The sequence below is a fragment of the Geotrypetes seraphini genome, chromosome 1, assembly GCF_902459505.1.
Source record: "Geotrypetes seraphini chromosome 1, aGeoSer1.1, whole genome shotgun sequence".
Lineage (NCBI taxonomy): Eukaryota > Metazoa > Chordata > Amphibia > Gymnophiona > Dermophiidae > Geotrypetes > Geotrypetes seraphini.
This window is the reverse complement of record NC_047084.1, coordinates 106855964-106877292: the sequence shown is the minus strand read 5'-3', so window position 1 is coordinate 106877292 and position 21329 is coordinate 106855964. Positions and strand designations below refer to the sequence as shown.

Sequence of the window (21329 nt, the reverse complement as noted above, 5' to 3'; positions counted from 1 at the left end):
CTCAGCAGAGAGAAAAGCTGCTCCTTCTCCAATCAATCCCGGATGCATCCCAAGCACAAGCCTTGCAGCCAGGTTTCCCATCGGGGCTAATTCAATCCTTTTTCTGGCAGCGATCGGGGCTTCCCCGCGAGACGAGTCACGTGTTGCGCCCGCTGAGACCCCCCGAGGGGAGGCGGGAACTACAACTCCCAGAATCCCACGCGCTCCGCTTCCCGACCCACCCATTTCCCCGCGACGGATAGGGGAGGCCGCCAATGAAAGCTCAGGTTCAAATGAAAAAAAAAACAACCAAAAAAGCCCAAAAGGTGGAGGGTGGGAGGCGGCGCCTGCGTTTCCTGGACTAGTTACAGTGTTGCAGTGCTTTTTGCAAGTTGCCACTTGGGTCGGAGGGGTGAGTTCTTGCCTTGTTTTTTTTTGGGGGGGAGACTGGGGGGGGGAGCTGGGCTCCTCTGATCTGCTTCTGGGGGGGGGGGGTTCAACCCGGGGGTGAAGACAGGGTGGAAATCGGGGATCGACACACCCCCCTCCCCTGCTGAGGCACCCCCAAACTGCACATCCGGATTTCAGGACTGTTAAAGCGCGGGAATCCGGGAGATCCTGCTTTTCCCTCGCTCCCCCGAAATAGAAGAGCGGATCCGATCGCCGCCCTGAGCCCCGGGAGCTGCAACTGAAGCCTCCCTTTCCCTCTGCAACGCACTTTTGCACAAACTGCACCACTTGCAGCCTTTGAGACGGGTGGCAGAAGGCGATGGTGGGGTTCGCACGTAGACTTGGGGGGTCCCTTTCGTTTGGTGCTCTGCAAATGGCATGCTGCACGCTTTGACAGGCTGGCTGAGTGCATGGCTCCTGACAGATGACACTAATCCCCCTGCGTTTGGTAAACTGGGTGGGATGCTGTGCAGAAGACACGTGATTTGCCCTCTTTCCGAGGCAAAACTTGCCCCCAGCACAGTGCCACGCAGGAGGAAGGCCTCTCTCTCCCTTGACAGTCTTGCAGGCTGCCTGATGACCAAGTCGGAGGATATAGGGCGAAGTGACTGAGCATTAGGGAGCAGGACATTTTATTTATTCATTTTATTATTTATATACCATATTGAGGGACTTTATCATATTTCCCTATCTGTCCTGGCGGGCTCAAACTCTATCTGGTGTGCCTGGGGCAATGAGGGGATTAAGTGACTTGCCCAGGGTCACAAGGATTTGAACCCACAACCTCAGGGTGCTGAGGCTGTAGCTGTAACCACTGCACCACTCACTCTAAAGCAGTGGTGTCCAACTCAAACCCTTTGCAGGGCCACATTTTGGATTTGTAGGTACTTAGAGGGCCTCGGAAAAATTAGTTAATGTCTTATTAAAGAAATGACAATTTTGCATGAGGTAAAAACTCTTTTAGTTTATAAATCTTTCCTTTTGGCTAAGTCGTAATAATAATATTGTCATTTATAGCTAAAGAGAAATATGATCAAGAAACGGTTTTATTTTTCTTTTGTGATTATGATAAACATACCGAGGGCCTCAAAATAGTACCTGGCGGGCCGCATGTGGCCCCCGGGCCGCGAGTTTGAGATCACTGCTCTAAAGAAACATAAGCAAAGTGATAGGGGTAGATATGTAGAAATATTGGTCGGCGTAGGCGTTTCAGATGATCCCTTCATATTGAGCTGGCTTAATGCATTTTATGGCTGGCTTTGGAGAGCTTCGATGCTCAGTGTGACTTCTGTGTTTATACATGTTATCCCAGTGGTCTCAAACTCGCGCCCCCATGGGCCGCCTGCGGTCTGCCAGGCACTACTTTGAGGCCCTCAGTATGTTACCATTGTTCTGGGACGTTGCCCGCCTCTCCGCCGTAACCTCAACGCAAGCGCTTTCCTGCGTCTGTACGCGATTTTGAGGTGGAGCGGCGAGGACAATCGCCTGCAGACGCAGGAAAGAGCTTGCGTGAGGTTACGGCGGTGAGGCGTGCAACGTTCCAGAGCGTATGGAGGCAGTGCAGCTTGTGCGGGTGCACATAATCTCGTGAACTCTCACGAAATTCGCCATCTCTCCGGGCGGTGACTGCTTGATGTAAGATGGTGGTTGTGTCCAGTGCTGGAGGAGGCGAGAGCTGAAGGCGGTTGCAGACACTTAAGGCACAAGTCGAATCTTGATTCTCCCCTCTACAAAAAAGCCTAGAGGACTACACCAAAATCTAAATCACAATTTTGCATGAGGTAAAACTCTTTATAGTTTATAAATCTTTCCTTGATTGCTTCTGATAATTTCAGCTATACACAGCTGCAAGCAGTGCAACATGCAGAAAGTGAAGTTTAGATAGTCTGCATGCAGCTGTGTATAGCTGAAATTATCAAAAGCAATTAGGGAAAGATTTATAAACCATAACGATGTTTACCTCATGCAAAATTGTCATTTCTTTAATAAGACATTAACTATTTTTTTCCCTGCGGCCCTCCAAGTACTGTACTTACAAATCCAAAATGTGGCCCTGCAAAGGGTTTGAGTTTGAGACCACTGTGTTATCCTGAGCACACTTTGCATTCTTCTGAAGGAATATAGGTCTGAAATGTGGAAAATCCGGGGTGGGAAACTGCACGGGGACACCAGGAAATTCTTTTTCACTGAAAGGGTGGTTGATCGCTGGAATAGTCTTCCACTTCAGGTGATTGAGGCCAGCAGCGTGCCTGATTTTAAGGCCAAATGGGATAGACATGTGGGATCTATTCACAGAGAAAGGTAGGGGAGGGTCATTGGGGTGGGCAGATTAGATGGGCCGTGGCCCTTATCTGCCGTCTATTTCTATGTTTCTATGTTTCAATCATATCTCCCCTCAGCCCTAACCGTTTTAGTTTTTCCTCATACGAAAGCAGTTCCATCCCCTTTACCATCTTGGTCGCTCATCTTTGAACCTTTTCAGCGCCACTGTATCTTTCTTGAGATAAGGAGATCAGAATTCAACGCAATACTCCAAATGAGGTCGCACCATGGAGCGATAGAGGGGCATTATGACATTCCTAGTCTTGTTAACCATCCCTTTTTTAATAATTCCTAGCATGCTATTTGCTTTTTTGGCCGCCGCCGCCACACATTGGGGGGAAGATTTCATCATATTGTCTACGATGACACCCAGATCCCTTTCTTGGGTGCTAATCCCCAAGGTGTCTGGTAACTGTGATTCTGGTTATTCTTCCCAATGTGCATCACTTTGCGTTTGGCCACATTAAATTTCATCTGCTATTTGGACGCCCAGACTTCCAATTTCCTAAGGTCCGCCTGCAATTTTTCACAATCCGCATGCGTTTTAACAACTTTGAACAGTTGTGTGTCGTCTGCAAATTTAATCACCTCCAGATCATTTATACATAAGTTAAATGCCCTTGATCCGCCCATTCTCTTCCCACAGTCATGCCCCTTTTTGAGTTGTGTGATATCAAATTTAGACACTCAAATAAACACATTTTCCAGTTATAATGCACACTGCTGGAACGTGCTCAGTTCCTTAACCTCTTATAAGCATGCAACTGCAGGTTAACTTCAAGCCTATAAAACATAATAGGGGAAATGCCTCAGATGCTACAAAGCCAGCATTGCTTTGAGACTTGAAAGGAGAGCTTACATTATTCAATAGCTCCCTTTCAGCTTTCTATCATTGGCGGAAAAAAAATAAAACCCCTTAGGTTATGCTTGAAACAAAAAAAGCAGCACTGATCTTTAACTACCGTGACTGCTACTTTCTCTTTGAGTCAATAAGCCAGTGAGCCGACGATGGCCAGCGTTTCATGATCTACCGATCATTTCTTCAGGGCTCTGAAGTGCTCTCTACTCATCGAGTGTGCGGGGTAAGGGAAAGGGAGCTATTGAACAATGCAAGCTCTCCTTTCAAGTCTCAAAGCAATGCTAGCTTTGGAGCATCTGAAGCGTTTCCCCTATTAAGTTTTATTGGCTTGAAGTTAACCTGCAGTTGCATGCTTATAAGGGGGTTAAGGAATTGAGCACGTTCCACCAGTGTGCATTATAACTGGAAAATGTGTTTATTTGAATGTGAATTGACTTTCCAGTCCCTCTGTTTTCTTGTTATAAAATTTAGACATGCATTTTATAGAATAGGGTGCAGGGCAAATCTGAATGTAAAATGAGTGAGGGGAGTGTGTGGCTCCGTGGCTAGAGCAGTGGTTCTTAACCTGGGTTCGACCGAACCCCAGGGGTTCGGCGAGTCAGTCTCGCGGGTTCGGCGGAGGTCAAAACACACCTCCGACTCGTGTAGCGCTTCGGTCCCGTTCAATCATCTATCGGTTATTCAGTGATTTTGATCAAGACTGATCGTGTACTCGGTTTCTTGATCTATCAATCTGTAACTAACGCCTTATCAATCAATTTGTGATTTAACTGATAGATGATTGAACGTGACCGAAGCGCTTATGTTTCGTGATGATACGCCCTGCTTGTCCATAATTGGCTGCAGGTGATCACGCAACATCGCTTGGCCTATCTGCGCTGCAGGGGATTTGATGCGCACAGTAGTCGAATTGTAACTGTTGTGATGGTACGTCGTGTGATACCTATCTTAATATTTTAATCCCTTACTAACTATGTCGAGCAAAATACGAAAGTGGTCGGAACGTGGTGGGAGTCAGCGTCCTAATTGCATGATTATTCGAAATATAGGAGAACTTTTTTGTTTTCAAAATCGATATTATTTTTTCCCTCACTGTATACCTATGTTTTGAATTTGTAAAAATCATATTTTATTTTTCCAATAAAGAAGGGTTCGGTGAACACGCATATGAAACTGGTGGGGTTCAGTACCTCCAACAAGGTTAAGAACCACTGGGTTAGAGCTACAGCCTCAACATCCTGAGGTGCTCTTTGTGACCCTGGGCAAGTCACTTAATCCCCCATTGCACCAGGTAGAGTGTGAGCCCACCAGGACAGATAGGGGAAAATGTTTGAGTACCTGAATGTAAACCACTTAGGTTATAAGTAGTTTATAAATACTTAAATAAAATAACAATTTTAGCTTTTCTTCCGTTGGGACTTGATTAAGATCTGGCTCACAACTCTCTTAAAGGAGAGCGGGAAGGGGTAAAACGCGGACCTGACGGACCTCGCGGATCGAAACCCGCACGTCCTTAAAAATCTGAGGTCCGTGCCACTTCAAGTTTCAAGTTTATTCAATTTTTGATGAATCGCCTATTACAGATTCTAGGCGATGTACATATTACAATTTAGATAGAAGAAACTTACAAAAAAATACAAATTTCAAATTTAAAACTATACATACATGAGTTTGAGGAAAAGGGGTAAAAGTTACAATATTTGGGTATAGTTAAAAAAGGAAAAAACAATAGGAAGGGTATTTTAAAACCAAAGCACCATGTAGTTAGTTTCTGGCTCTGACAGACCTCGGTGACAATTTAGCTCTGACGGATCCGTCTCAGCATAGGGAGGGAAAAGGATTAGGATCCGTCGGAGCTAAATTGTCATCGAGGTCTGTCAGAGCCAGAGACTACCGTTGTGGGGGGTGGGAGAGCTTTGCCGTCCAGGAGTGACGTCTCCGGGCTTTGGTGCAGGTTGGAATTGGAGTTTGACACATTACAGAGGTCAGAGCTGACGCGCAGTGTGTAAGTGGAAAACAGTGGCAGGAATGAATCAGCCCAAACAGTTCTGCGGCTTTTAATTGAAATATCCTCAGACGTTGTAGCAGGCACACCTATTTCTGGCGATCTGTCTTCCCATCCCTGAATAACTTACACTGACTGATTACTTATTCTGGGAAGCCTCTGGTTCCTCGGGCGCGGGAAAGACATTTTAGCTCTGACGGATCCTAATACTTTTCCCTCCCTATGCTGAGACGGATCCGTCAGAGCTAAATTGTCACCAAGGTCCGTCAGAACCAAAAACTAACTACAAGTAGCATGGACCTCAGATTTTTAAGGACGTGCGGTTTTAGATCCACGAGGTCGATCAGGTCCGTGAGGTCCGCGTTTTACCCCCTTCCCAAGCAGAACTCTTTACTCTGCTCTGGCCTAAAACTTGTCCTCTGCAACTTTCCAGTAATCTCTACATAATTAAGTTACCTGGTCCTGGTTACTTGGTCTATCTTCTTATTTGCATTAGACGAGTTATCTCTGTAAAGCTGCAGCTTGTATTGATATATGATCTTATCCAGGTAAATATTTAACCGTTTTGCCCCATGCCCCCAGGACTGGTTTTCAGTCTTTTGCAAGAACAAGTGACTGTAAAGGGAATTTTATCAGTGTGTTCCAGCTATAGAGTTAATTTTAACTGCTGGTGTCCCTCCTGCCCTGTAGCGTTTCAGCTTTCAGGAAACCCACCGTTATCTATTAATAGATATAGATGATCCATTTACGATTGGAGGCATCTTTCAAACATTGTACTGTGCAATGCTCTACAGGATGTTGGATTTAGCTGTAGCCTTGTTAAATGGAAGTTCAGAGCACATTAGCAGCACTGGTTATCAACCGTAAGTCCTTGCTTGTTTCCAGGTTTTGTAGCATCCTCTTTTGGTCTTATTCCTAGGTCTCCTCTTATTTTAATTCTTTATTTCATTAATATATTTCACTTCTTAGGTATAGTCGTCTTTATTCTGAGTCCATGCTTTGGGTGTCCTTGCTAAATATGTGCTTTACATTGGTCCCTGGAATTGGTTTGGGACACTACACGACCTCATTATGGGGCAGGCGATGGTTGCCTACGCCCAGAGCACGTTTTGGATTTTTCCAGATAACGTCTCCTACACCTAAAGGATTGTCGGGATTTATGGCTAGAGTGATGTTATTGGGCAAAAAAGCCATTTTGACCAATTGGCTGTCAACTGACCCTCCGACATATAGTCATTGGAGATCCTTGATGATCATTCAAGCCTCTTTGGAGCGTAGACACTTTGCAGCTCTTGATGGGGGTCCGGGATGCCGCTTTCAGGCAATTTGGGAACACTTTTGGATGGATCTGACTCCTCACGCCTGGAGCAGACTTTTGAATGTTTGATTTGGAGTTGTGATTGTTTGGGTGCTCACGCTGTTGGTTTGTAGGGTGGGTCGGGAGGGTGGGGGGGTAGTTGGGGATTATAATGTGCGGATATATAAGAAAACTGTCTTATTTTGTTACCTTTGTATGCGTGCACTTGGCTATTTAATAAATATATTTCGACATACATTGGTCCCTGGAAATTAGATATCTCTGCAAAAAGGGGAGGGGGGTGCACAATTTTATTTGTTTTAATATTGTACAGTACTGTATTTACTCATTATTTCTTTTTATTATACAGGTATCACAAATAACATTTGTGTGAAGTTTTTGTATCAGACAAACAGGGTGGAGCAATCGTCGCTGGATGTTTCAGGCAAAGTTTATTAAAAATAACCCTCCTTCCACCCCCCTTTTATGAATTCTATGAACGTCAGAGCTTTTGCTGCCGTGGCTGGTGATAAAAAACCCTAATGCAGTCTCATGAAAGGGGGTAGGGGGTGGGAATGTCCAATTATAAAAACATAAAAATTAAAACACCACAATATATGTAGGCAAAAGATAATAATACATATACCACAAACAACTGATTGCTCACAAAGGTGACAACTTATTTTGGACCCAATGCAATCTGTGTTTCGGCTGAACTATGCCTTCATCAGGGGTCCTGAATGTTGGTCAAAATACCTTGAGGAAGCAAATAATTTTGGTATATGTGCCAGAGCTCAGTTTGTAGCTGGATGTACCATCTTTGTAAGCAATCAGTTGTTTGTGGTATATGTATTATTATCTTTTGCCTACAGATATTGTGGTGTTTTTATTTTTTATGTTTTATAATTGGACATTATATTTTTAATAAATTTTTCCTGCAACATCCAGTATGCTGACTATAGCTCACTATACAGCTATAGCTTTACTGTATAGTCTTTATAGATTTCCTCACTCTGAAGTCTCCTCAGGCTTTGGTACTGAAAGCAAGGACTCCTCTGTGTTATATTGGCAATTGTAAGATGTTCCTATTCAGTTAACCCTTACTTCTGTAATCTTAGTGTTACCAGCTAGACTCTATATTTAATAACACGAAGTAAAGAATAAACACTTGCAATTGATGACTTCATGGCAGTTCAACTCTGTCACAGAATCTTCTCACTCTTCCAGCTTTCCCTATCCAAAAAGGGAGCTGGGAGTGTGTCCACACCTTGTGGAAATAACACTGTTCTCCAGACTTAGATACAAAACTAAGCTGTTTTAGTTTGTTAGAAATAAAGGGTGAAAACCTGGTGAGGAACAATGCTAAATTCAGGTTCTCATACAGCCATACTGTCTACAAATATGGCAACTGTTCTCTCTCAGACTGAAGAAGAAGGGCAGGTTTAAGCCCTGTGGTTGCAGCCTAGCTCTCTGAGAGATGCAAAGCTCTCTATGAATTTAAGTCCACAGAGCACACTTTACTCATACAATGAGGGCAGAACCTCCAGAGTCAATTACTCCACCTTGTTTGTGTTTGTTTTGGGATTCTCCTACCTGAGTGTGGAACACAGGTTTTTCTTTTTGTTGTTGGTTTTGTATCAGATACACCATTTCACTTTTATTTGATTATCATTCAGTGGTATATTACACCCATTCAATACCTGTAAAATAAAAAGAAATAATAAATAAATACTGTATACCTACTTTTGGCCCACCCTGTATTGTGTGTGATTGTAGGGTTTAGAGCACAGACCTATTTTGCCCAAGGTATTTTGGCTGGATTATTTATTTACTTATCAGTCTTATAGCCCACATATCCCACAAAACTATGTGGGTTACAATAACGCACATACAATAACAAAACACACACAAAAAAATCAAAACCATACAAATCATTAAGGTGCACAAGAAAAGCAGCTCAACATGCTTTATCAATGTAAGTTTTCTGAGGCCATTCCAGGTCTTCCACTGGTCAATAAAACATGCAGTCACATTGCAAAATCAGCCCTCTTGACCAACTCAATTCATAGCAAAAATTCTTGCACTGCAAAAGTGGTGCATTTTTCCCACCATGTCCCAACAAGACATTTATGTCAGTTTAGGAGTGTATTCTCATTCTGTCGGTAGAGATCTGGATCTGTCCATGATTTTTTGCATGCCTTCACATTGATTGCATAACGTTTCAATTGCTAACACACTGACGTGTTTATTAATTGAAATACACATACTCACTGAAAGCACGTGTTTTCCTTTTTCAGAAATATGAACAGATAACTGGAGCTGCCCCTCGCCAGGCATCTACCTTTACAACGGAGCTTGCAAAGTCAACTGAAGGATGCAAAGTCATCTGCCCACTAAGGTGCGTGTGCCTTGGGACTTCAGCCATAAGCTGCAGCTTTACTAATTTAGAAAGGAAGACTCCGGGAAAGCTGCTACAATGTACACCTTTCTGCCAGAGAACATTACCCCTGTCAAGCAGAAGCCATCCAAAGAGCTTAAGCCCTTGATTGCTGCAGTCCTTTTTGGTATCCTCTTGTTAATCTTTGCAGTGGTGGCATGGTGTTACTACTCCGCATCTCTCCGAAAGGCAGAGTACCTTAAGACTGAACTTCTGGACTTGAAGAAAAATGGATACATTATCAAGAACCAGCAAGGAAAGGTAGTCTTTAGAGTAGCCTTTCAGTCAGGCAGCCTTGACCTAGAGTCATGTTCCAAAGTAGGGGGAAACTTAACCTGTTCCAGTTCAGACAAAGGGAAACTGAATTTTTTCATTCATACTGTCAAACCAAAAGATACTGTGATGTGCTACAGAATTCGTTGGGAAGAGTTTGTGGCGGATACCGTGGTTAGACAGACCATGTTTTGGGATGAGGCCCACTGGTATGGAGGAGCAGAAATGGCTGTACAGCACTGGCCAATCAAGATCTCAGGATACCAGGAACCCAAACCATTTGTCACAAGCGATATCTACTCACTCCGGGACAGCTTTGGAGGCATCATGGAAAGATACTGGCTATCATCAAATGCAGCAGCCATCAAGATTAATGACTCTGTTCCTTTCCACCTTGGGTGGAATAGCACTGAGAAGTCACTTTTCTTTGAAGCAAGGTACAACAATTCTTCCTACCAGCCTCCAGTGGGACAGCCACCTTTCCCAGAATTGAGCTATCGTGTCTGTGTAGGGTCAGATGTGACTTCCATCCACAAATACATGGTGAGACGTTACTTTAACAAACCCACAAAGAAACCCTCAGAAAGTGCCTTCAGATACCCAATTTGGTCAACATGGGCACTGTACAAGACGGACATTGACCAGGACAAACTTGTAATTTTCACAGAAAATATAAAAAAATATAAGTTCAATTGCAGTCATATTGAAGTAGACGACATGTACTCAAAAGCCTATGGTGATTTTGATTTTGATCCAGTTAAGTTTCCTAATGCAACACAAATGTTTAAAAAAATGAAAGAAGAGGGATTTAAAGTTACACTATGGATGCATCCATTCATAAATTATAATTCTTCGAATTTCGGAGTTGGGATAGAAGGCCAACTCTTCATCAAGGAGCCAACTGGTAGACTTCCAGCTATGGTAAAGTGGTGGAATGGCATTGGTGCTATATTGGATTTTACAAACCCATCAGCACGAGAGTGGTTTCAGAATAATTTGAAGAGACTCCGGTCCAAGTACAGTATCTCATCTTTCAAGTTTGATGCTGGGGAGGTCAGCTACCTTCCCAAACAATTTAGCACATTCAAGCCCTTATCTGATCCAAGCATTTTTAGTAGACGGTATACAGAAATGGCTATTCCTTTCTATGATCGTGCTGAAGTGAGAGTGGGCTACCAGTCCCAAAACATATCTTGTTTCTTCCGTATCATTGATCGTGATTCTGTATGGGGGTATGAACTTGGGCTTAAGTCTCTGATTCCTACGGTTCTCACAATAAGTATGTTGGGTTACCCTTTCATATTGCCTGATATAATTGGTGGGAACGCCTACGCAAATGGAACCGGTGGAGGTGAAGAAAAGCCAGATCGTGAGCTGTATATTCGTTGGCTCGAAGTGTCTGCCTTCATGCCCTCTATGCAATTCTCTGTTCCCCCTTGGCTTTACAGCAAGGAGGTGATTGAAATTGCGCAGAAGTTCACAGAGCTTCGTGAATCCTTGGTGGCCCCTCTTCTAATAGAACTTGCAGGGGAGGTAACTGACACGGGGGATCCAATCATAAGGCCAATTTGGTGGATTTCTCCAAGTGACGAAACTGCCCACAAAATTGACTCTCAATTCCTGATTGGAGACACTCTAATGGTGGCCCCTGTCCTGGAAATGGGCAAGCAGGAAAGGGACGTGTACCTCCCCGTTGGCAAATGGCGGAGTTACAAAGGAGAGTTATTCCAAAACACACCCATTCTTCTGACAGACTATCCTGTTGACCTGGACGAAGTTGCTTACTTCATCTGGGTGCCATAGACTACATGACAACTTCAGTACTGTCACAATGCCTTATCCCGAAAATCAAAAAAGTGAATAGTTGTTCTGCTCTGATACAAATGAATGAATGTTTTTGGAGGGAGGGAACTGAGAAGTGAGGCGTTCTTGCAGTTTGGGGAAAAGTTGGATTTGCATTTTAAGTACCCCCTGTTTCATCGTGGGATGGTTGCTGTGCATATTGTGTGGTGCTTATAGATACCAAAATATACTGACACAAAATAGTGCTGGTTTTTGGCAGAGGATATAGAGGTAAATCTTCATCTCGCTTGCCCACATAAAACCAGGAGACAACCTTTATCTTACATTTTTTTTATTGTTGTTAATATTTTTTAATTATTATTGCATTGTGGTGCCTTGCTGCATGAGACTGCACTCTCACCTGCCTTTTCTTGAAGGCAGGTGTAGACTGACAGTGATCTGGGCCCTTGGACAAAAAGGGTAATGGGTCCCACCATAACCACCTGTCAGAAGTGATTAAATTAAATAGAGCTTAGGGCACAGTGGGCTTCCTACTGTGGTAAGCCCTCGGGCACTGCCCTGTTGTCTCAATGGCCAGTCTGCCCCTGCTTGAAGGCGTACTGAATACTTGCTTTCTGTCAGGCCAAGTTTGTCATGCTAAGCAGGCTTCTGGTCTGATTTATAGGGGGAGGCCCTTCTGGAGCAAACGCACAGTGTTACCATCCAGCGAGGAGGAGGGAAGGGAAAAGCTTGTGTGCGTTAACTGAAATATTACAGGCAAAGGAGATTTCTTGATAAAAATATTAGTTTCCCTTTTAATAAGTTCTGTAGTACAGCTGTCTAATTACTATAGGGTACGTTTTCAACGGTACAGGCTCCTTGTACATGAGTGAAACTAGTTAGCCAGTCTAAGGCTAATCCAGATACGTGGATTTTTAATTGCTAAGAAGGTGCATGCCTGTTTCTGATTCCATAGAAAATAGGCATTAGCAGCAGGGGGTGGAAAGGCAGAGGTGGAAACAGTGGTGTAGTGTGGGAGGTTAGCATCGCCACCCATGCCCCCCCCCCCCTTGCACTCTTCCCTGCCGCTCTGACATCAGCGCATTTCCCTGTACCTCTTCTCATCTTCACTGGCAGCGAACTGGCTGGAATACCCACTGTTTGCGCCAGCTGAGCCTTCCTTCTGATGTCACTTCCTGGGCCCTGCAAACAGGAAGTGACATCAAGTGAGGAATGCAGCCATCAAGGGCAGTACATAGGACAGCCTACTTGCTGCCGGCAAAGATTTGAAAAGGTAGCAGTGAGGTAACGCCCTTCAGAGACCCATCCTGGGGGGGGGAAGAGGCGCTGGTGCCTCCACCAAGTCAGCGCTGAGGGCAGTACGCTCTACCCTTGCTACACCGCTGGGTGGAAAATCACAATTACATTTAAATTAAAAAATAATGTAGGTCTATAAGCATTGCAAAAATACAGTCACATGTGCTCCTAAGTATGTCACATGTGCAGACTGTATAGAATCGTTTGTAGGTGTAGGTGCACACATGCTTTTTTCTGCATAACAAGCTGATACTCGGACACGGTGTACCACCAGTGCCTTGTTTCTGAACAGCTGGGTTTGTGTGGCTGACAAGTCCATGCCTACGAGGCCAGATAAGCACCCTATCGGGAGTGTATCCTATGTGTTTTTATGTGTGTGGGTGTTTTTATGTGTGTGGGTGTGTACATATATATACTGTATATATCTAATAATGTTTAGAGCTATATATAAAGGATAACTATAGTATTGAGTGCTGATACTGTGAAGCAGGAGCATTTTCACATGTCCAAATTTTAAGATCAACTACGTGGAAAAGACTTGCGCATCTCGCTTACCTTTAATAAAAGGAGAGAAATGGGCAGTTTGCCCAGCAGCAATAATGGCGTGTCTTTCTGTCATCCAATCTGAACACGCCATCTCTTTTGAAACTAGTGAGAGCAAGGCGGGTGAGATTTACAACCCTGCAGGAAGAGCTTGAGGTTTGCCGAATATTGTCCTTCCTACGTACAGAGTATACTGCTCTTGTCGAGGGATCCTGGCTTTCTTCCCTGTGTTCTGCCTCTTTTTTTCTGCTTAAACTCCAACTGACTTAAGTTCAGTGACTAATGGGGGGATGCTCCAGCAGCGATAACATCGCCTGCTGTGTCCTTCAGAAATAGCCATTCTGTTGAGTTTCATCTCGTCTATGATAGCTGATCCAGCATACGGGATATGAAGCACCTGCCCCCACCATCTCTGACCTCTGGCTTTTGTGAAGGGCAGTGCTATAATGGGGGTGCCTGGTAGGAGCTTATTCTATAAAGGAAAGTAGGTGCCCACTTTTCATCATAGAAGCCAACTTTTCAAAATAAGTGGGGGTGCTAAACCCAATGAGTATTACCCCCTCCCTGGATGGAGTCGAAGAGTTTGCTTAATATCGGGGGTGCTCAGGCACCCACAGCACAGCTCAATTAGGTATAGCCTAAGGGTTTTCTGTGTATGCTTCCTTCTGCCAGGCTAATATGGTCCACATGCTAGAACTGGGCTCGAGATCACGCTCCCCGAATCTACTTCTGTCAGAATCGTCGAAGTGCTTTAGGATTCCACTTTGAACAAGGGTGCTATAGTTATGAATAAATAGTCCTGGTTTTTCTAACTCCCTTCAATCCTGCTTTGACAGATTGTCACCTGCTTATGTGAGTGTCTGTAACATTAGGAAATGTGTTATTTTAATCTTGCAGTTGACAGGAACAGGCTGTTTACTCAGAAGATCTGGCACTGTTGTGCATTCTGGTCCTACCTTTGATGTCGGACTATCTGCCTGGTTAATGAAATGTCCCTGCAGTGATCACAGACCGAGCCAACCCACTTGCTTCTGCCCCTCCCAGTTGGCCGGTGGAAGGCTCGATATAATAAAACATGGTAAGCTCTACACAGGACACAGCAGCAGGTTCTGCACACTTCCCTCTGCACCGAGCTTATTAACTGATGCAGGAAGGGGTTTGACACATAAAAAAAATTGGGCATACGATTCTGCCCAGACTGTAGTGCACACAGTGGCGTAGTAATGGCTGGGGCAGACCGCCATGTCAGTGGGGGCACTGGTACCTCTCCGCCACGCTCATGCTGTCCCTTCCCCATACCTCTGTAGATCGTCACTAGCGTGAGCAATGTCTGCCCATTTCCCCTCTGAATCACTTCCGGGTTACGGGACCAGGAAGTGACAGGGAAATCCAGCATTGATACGAGCTGCATGCTCACGCTGGCAAATATTTAGAGATATGGGGGGAGGGAGAGCATGAGTGTGGAGTGGGGGGGCGAGAAGGAGCGGGGGGATGGAGAGGAGGGCGCAGGGGGGTGCCTCTAATATTTATGAGTCACTCTATATCTGTCTAGGTTCAAGGCGACATACAATCAACAAAGTTTAATACAAAGGATGAAGAACATGGAGATGGAATTGGGCAGTAAGAAGGGAGGAGGGGGAGGGCAGGGGGCTAGAGAACATCTTTACTACACCACTTAGCCCCAAATTCTGTATACAATATGGTATCTAAAGTAGAGAATGACACAGTGACAAAATTCATCACCGTTCCCGTCCCCGCGGATAACTGCGGGAAACCATCTTCATGTCATTCTTTAAGGCGAGAGGGAAGAATTGTAGTACGAAGGGCCACAATCACTAACCCGCAAGCTTTGCTTTGAAGAATGCTGAGATTGAGCAGCAACATTCCAGAGCAGATATTGTGATGTCATAATGCCTCATTCCACCAGGGCCTAAGAGCCAATCACATCAGTGATGTCACAATGGCTTCCTTATCCTTGGCTCACATAAGAATCAGAGTATGAATGGCCACAACCACTGACCCTCAAGCTTTGCTTTGAAGAATGCTGGTGTAAAAGGACTGAGGTTGAAATAGACACTAGAAAATGATATGGGATTATTTCCCGCGGTTATCCGCAGGGACGGGAACGGTGATGAATTTTGTCACCGTATCATTCTCTAATCTAAAGTAGAGCATGTACATCGGTATGCAGAGCCAATATATGCACATAATGGGGTTTGTTATCACTGATAATTTGCAAGTAACACCTTGCAATTGACCTAATTGGGACTAATTAAAAGTTACGCGCACAGCTCAGTGCAATTCTGTAAAAAAAAACAAGTGTGCATCAGTTGTAGTGCATGAATTTGAAATGGGAGCATGGCTAAGAGTAAATTGGGGGCACATTGTTAGAGAATATATCCGATGCGTGCATAACTTAGGCACAGGCTAGAGCCTGACACGGGAACAAAGTTTGTCTCTGTCCCCGCGAGCTCTGTTCCCGTCCCCCTGCCCCGCCTCACGAACTCAATCTGATCCCATCTGCACAAGCCTCAGTTATGATTTTACATTTTAATCGCTTTATTCAAAGTATAAACAATATTCTGTACAACTGTCGTTTTATAAATCACAAATACAGAACAAGGATCAACAAAGCCTATCTCCCCTCACAAATACCCCCCTCCACTAGCGGGAAAACTGAACACGCTAAGTTACTACAGAATGCTACATAGAAAATTCATTCTAGCAGAATACCTCAGTCACACACAGAGAACACAAATGCTAAATACGTAATAGCTGACCAAAAAATGATAAACATAAACCAATATCCTAAGAAGCCATACCTTCCATGTAGTACAAAGAAAGATCCATTTCCTCCTATACTATGCAAAATATAAAGATCACACATGCCAGGGATGTTGTTAAGGGAGTGGCCAGAGCCAGCTCTAAGCCTGCTAGAAGCTAAAGATGGCATGGCTTTGGGGTACCATCCTAAATTTCTGCCTATGTCTAACACTGGCACCGGCAGGATAAATGTTTCAATTCTGACATAGTCTAATCACAAAATAGAAAGAAAAAATAATTTTATTTTCTATTTTCTGATTTTTCTACCTTTTGGTTATTTTATTTTTTTGAAGTCATGTTGGTCCCAGGCTGTGGTTTCTGTTTCCCTCTGTCTTCTCTTAATTCACTCACCAGGGTTTCCTGCTCATTTGACATTTCTTTCTCTGTGCTCACCATTCGTCATTCATCTCTGTGGACTTGTCTTTCCCTTCTCGGTGTCCCCTGTATACTTCCCTGTCCAGCCTCTCCCCTGTGTCTGGGTTGAAAACCACGGGTATAGACAGGAACCGACGCCAGAGGGAGAGCTGAGGCTGGCGCGGGCAGCAAGTTGGAGATGCTCCTCACACCAGTGAAGAGTTAAAGAGGTACAGGGGGAAATGAAAGCGTGTGTGTGGCAGGGGGAGGACAGCGAATAGGGCGTGGGGGGGGCACCACTTTCTCAGACACCTCTTACTCTCACTATGCCACTATAAGCAAGTATGAGTCATTGCTGGCAAAGAACTGAAAGGTTTAAAAGGTTTGATGGTGAAGTTGAGAGGCAGGAGAGGAAGATGTGTCCGGCGGGGCTCTCGTACCTACCCAAAATAGGGTGACTGTACCCCTGAACATCAACCCACACTGCACCAGCATGGATTTTGCCCCTTCCTTTTTGGCAGTACATACGCTGCTTCCTCCTGCTATAATGCTGTTGGTTCCAACTTACAAGTTTATTAAAAGTTTGATATCCCGACTAATCAGGCTTCAAGGCGGTTTACATATTTTAAAAAAAGAAGGGGATACACAAAAAATATAATTAAATCAATCGAACGGACCACAGATAAACATGAATTAGAAAACAAAACAAAGACTGGAACAAGGACGACAGGGAAAGAGAGGAAGAACTACATTATTTGGATAGAAAAGAAAGACTGGGGAAGAACATTAGGGAAGGAAAGCTTAAGGGCCAGTGCTAGTGTCGGTCTAAAATGCATGTATGAAATCCTTAAAAGGACGATCATAGGTCAAAGGCATCTTTGAGCAGGAAAGCTTTTAAATTAGATTTGAAGGTGTTTAGTGAAGTGTCTCTTAGGTGGTTAGGAGCTGAATTCCACAGCGTGGGGGCAGTTTTACAGAGAAAATGTTAGTTCGCGTAGTGTCTTAAGGACGGGACTGAAAGCAGGTTTTGATGAATTGATCGGAGGGAACGTTGCAAAGAATATGGAATCAGCAGTCTATTGATGAAATCTGGTCGACCAGAGGCTCTAGTTTTAAAAGTTCAGAAAGTTCAACATGAATGGGCAACAGCTTGAAGAGCATCCCCTCCCCCCCCCCCCCCCCCCCCCCCCCCGTGATTACATGCGCACGGTACTAATCCACAAGAGCTGATTTAAACACAAGTGGCCCAATTTACTTTACTCCATTGAAGGGAGAACTTAAAGGGCTTAAGTGCACAAAAAAAGCACTGAAAAGTTTTCAGCCCAACCAAGAAGAGAATGGTGTGCATATGGTTCAATCGATGATCTGAAATAATGTCAAAATGTAGAATTTCATTTCTGCACATTGGCATTAACGAAATAAGATAAGTCTTTTTCAGCTCCAGTGGCGAAATAACGTTCAGATTTTAGGAAGTTGGGTGGTTGGGCTGAGAACTTTTCAGCACCCCCTCGTATGTAATAAAAGTGAGCCAAGTATAGGACAATCAAGCCACTGTGACATCACTGATGAGGTTGGCTCTTATTGGTGGAATGAGGCATTATGACATCACAAGCTCAGTTCTGATTACCAGAGACTGAAACTCTTCATACTACAGGAGGTGCTGAAAATTTCTCAGCCCAACCAAGAAGAGAATGACGTGGATATGGTTCATCAATGATCTGAAGCAATGTCAAAATGTAGAATTTCATGTCTGCAAATTGGCACTTAATGAAATAAGATAACACTCTTTTCAGCTACAGTGGCAAAATAACACTCAGAATTTAGGAAGTTGGATGGTTGGGCTGAGAACTTTTCAGCACCCCCTCGTATTGCAGCAAAAATATTCAAAAATCAATATAAAGTATGGCAATATAGTTCACATTACAATAGACAGCAAAGGGTGTAAGCAAAAATGGAACATGTAGACCAGTGGTGTCCAACTCAAACCCTTTGCAGGGCCACATTTTGGATTTGTAGGTACTCGGAGGGCCTCAGAAAAAAATAGTTAATGTCTTATTAAAGAAATGACAATTTTGCATGAGGTAAAACTCTTTGTAGTTTATAAATCTTTCCTTTTGGCTAAGTCTTAATAATAATATTGTCTTTTATAGCTAAAGAGACACATGATCAAGAACTGTTTTATTTTACTTTTGGGATTATGATAAACATACCGAGGGCCTCAAAATAGTACCTGGTGGGCTGTGAGTTTGAGACCACTGAGTTAAGGGGAACAGTTAATCTTCTGGCGTGGTTGGAGGGCAGAGGGGAGAACAGGACAATCAAGCCATTGTGACATCACTGATGAGGCTGGCTCTTATTGGTGGAATGAGGCATTATGACATCACAATCTCAGCTCAGCTTCCCAAAGACAAACAGGATGTCATGGTTACAGTTAAGCCGGTGGTCGACAACTCAAACCCTTTGCAAGGCCTCATTTGGGAGTTGGAGGGCTGCAGAAAAACTAGTTAATGTCTTATTAAAGAAGTGACAATTTTGTATGAGGTAAAACTCTATAGTTTATAAATCTTTCCTTTTGGCTAAGTCTTGTGGGGAGTGTGTGGTGCAGTGGTTAGAGCCAAAGCCTCAGCACCCTGAGGTTGTGGGTTCAAATCCCACACTGCTCCTTGTGACCCTGGGCAAGTCACTTAATCCCCCATTGCTCCAGGTACATTAGATAGTGTGAGCCCGCCAGGACAGACAGGGAAAAATGCTTGAGTGCCTGAATGTACACCACTTAGGTTATTGGTATATAAATGCTAAAAAAAACCAAACAATTGTAATTTATAGCGAAAGAGACATGCGATCAAGAAACTGTTTTATTTTACTTTTGTGATTATGATAAACGTACTGAGGGCCTCAAAATAGTACCTGGCGGGCCGCATGTGGCCCCCCAGGCCACAAGTATGAGACCACTGATGTAGATAGATAAGATAGGGTAACAGGAGTTAGAAAGTAAGGGGGCTAGTTTAAAGGAAGTTGCATGTGAAGTCAGGTGATTGAGTATTAGCTACGGTGGGAGTGGCTAAACGTGCTGCTATCATATGTGCAGCCAATGTCACTCCTGTGAGTATGACTAGCAAGTTAGTTACTTCTTCCATTAAAAGCTTGGTTGAAGAGCCAAACTTTACCTTGGTGCACAGGTAGCGTTATAAAATTTCCACCTCACTATTACCATTTATGTTCACTCCGCCATGGAATTTATTTGAATCGGGTCAACTAACTACAGAAATGGAGATTTCAAAGGCTCAAGTTGAGGGATATATCTCAATACAGCAGCACTTCAGCAAGATGGCCATTATAATCAAAAGTTTGAGAATAAACAGTAGACTCTCCGTTAACCGGAACTCGAGCAGAACTCTCAAGCAACCAGAAAAAAATCCAAAGAAATACTGTAATACTTTGAATAAAGATGAAAATGAAATCAATTTCTGGCAGAAATTTAAGTGTAAATTTGGCATGCCACACCTGAGTACGCCCACGCTTTGCCTACCACATGTCCGGTAGTGTGTCTAGAACTGTTTATGGTATGGCATACTATGGAGTATAGTATTAGGCCTATTTTTTATAGGAACTCTCAATCAACCAGAAACTACATTTATCCGATATCTACCAATCCCCTTGGGTGCCGGTTAACTGAGAGTCTACTATAGTCTTAAAACTGCAGATAAAGTGGTATGTCTTAGTTATAAACTATTTTGAGGTTTTTATGAACTTTTTAGGCCTTGCATCACACAGAACCAACTGTATTAAAAAGAAAATTTAAGGCCTACATTGCTGGAAGATCAATTTATTCAGAACATGAGTCATCAACAACAACTCTTTATTTAATCATGTTTAATTAATCACCTACCCTGAAGCCTAAGGTGATGTATAATACAAATACAAGCCTACTGTACAGTAACTCATTCTCAGGCTCAGGCAAGCTGCCAAGGCTTAAGCGTATAACGTGCAGTTTTTATAAAGATAATATAAACAGTATTTCATTCCCATCCTTCCAAAAAAATGTTCTGTTGGGGATAAAAGGGCTATATACTCTTCTGCCTCCGTATTCACTGTGATAGGGGATTAACAGAACCGCAAATACAGAAAAACCGCGAATAACTTTTTTATATGTTATTCGCTGTTTTCTATTAAAAACCATCGTGAATATGGTGAAACCGCGAATAACATGGTGGGAGACCTGGCCTGTTCCTGAAGGAGAAGCAAAACACGGTGAAGAAAGTGCTGGGAATCAGCAATTTTCTCTGTAAACGCTTGGAATCAGCGATTTCTCTATGCAAGCTGACGTAATTTGGGGGGAGGAGCCAGCAAGCTAAAAACCATGAATAACATGGTGGGAGAGCCGGCCTGTTTCTGAAGGAGAGGCAACACATGGTGAAGAAAGTGCCGGGAATCGGCGATTTTCTCTGTAAACGCTTGGAATCAGCGATTTCTCTATGCAAGCTGATGTAATTTGGGGGAGGAGCCAGCAAGCTAAAAACCGTGAATCATCGAAGCCGCGAATGCTGAAACCGTGCATACGGAGGGAGAAGGAGATCGCAAAAGGAGACCAGGATGAAAATCTGGTCCAACTAGAGGTGAGCAAGGCGGATGTCCTCAGGCAGATAGACAGGCTAAAGAGCGACAAATCGCCAGGCCCGGACGGCATTCACCCAAGGGTGCTCAAGGAACTAAGGAACAAAATAGTTGAGCCACTTCAACAAATATGTAACTTATCTTTAAAAACTGGAGAAATACCGGAAGACTGGAAAATGGCAAATGTCACGCCCATCTTCAAGAAAGGCTCAAGGGGAGACCCAAGAAACTACAGGCCGGTGAGCTTGACCTCGGTCCCAGGAAAGATGTTGGA

General features: G+C 43.8%; 1 protein-coding gene across 1 annotated transcript; it reads left to right on the top strand.

Annotated features, from left to right (window-relative positions):
* The first annotated feature begins 255 nt into the window (after window positions 1–255).
* On the top strand, window positions 256–13321 carry MYORG (myogenesis regulating glycosidase (putative)). The gene is made up of 2 exons (XM_033935559.1): window positions 256–391; window positions 9210–13321. The coding sequence occupies exon 2, from the start codon at window positions 9389–9391 to the stop codon at window positions 11423–11425; it is 2037 nt and encodes a 678-aa protein (XP_033791450.1). The 5' UTR covers window positions 256–391; window positions 9210–9388; the 3' UTR covers window positions 11426–13321.
* The last annotated feature ends 8008 nt before the right edge of the window (window positions 13322–21329 follow it).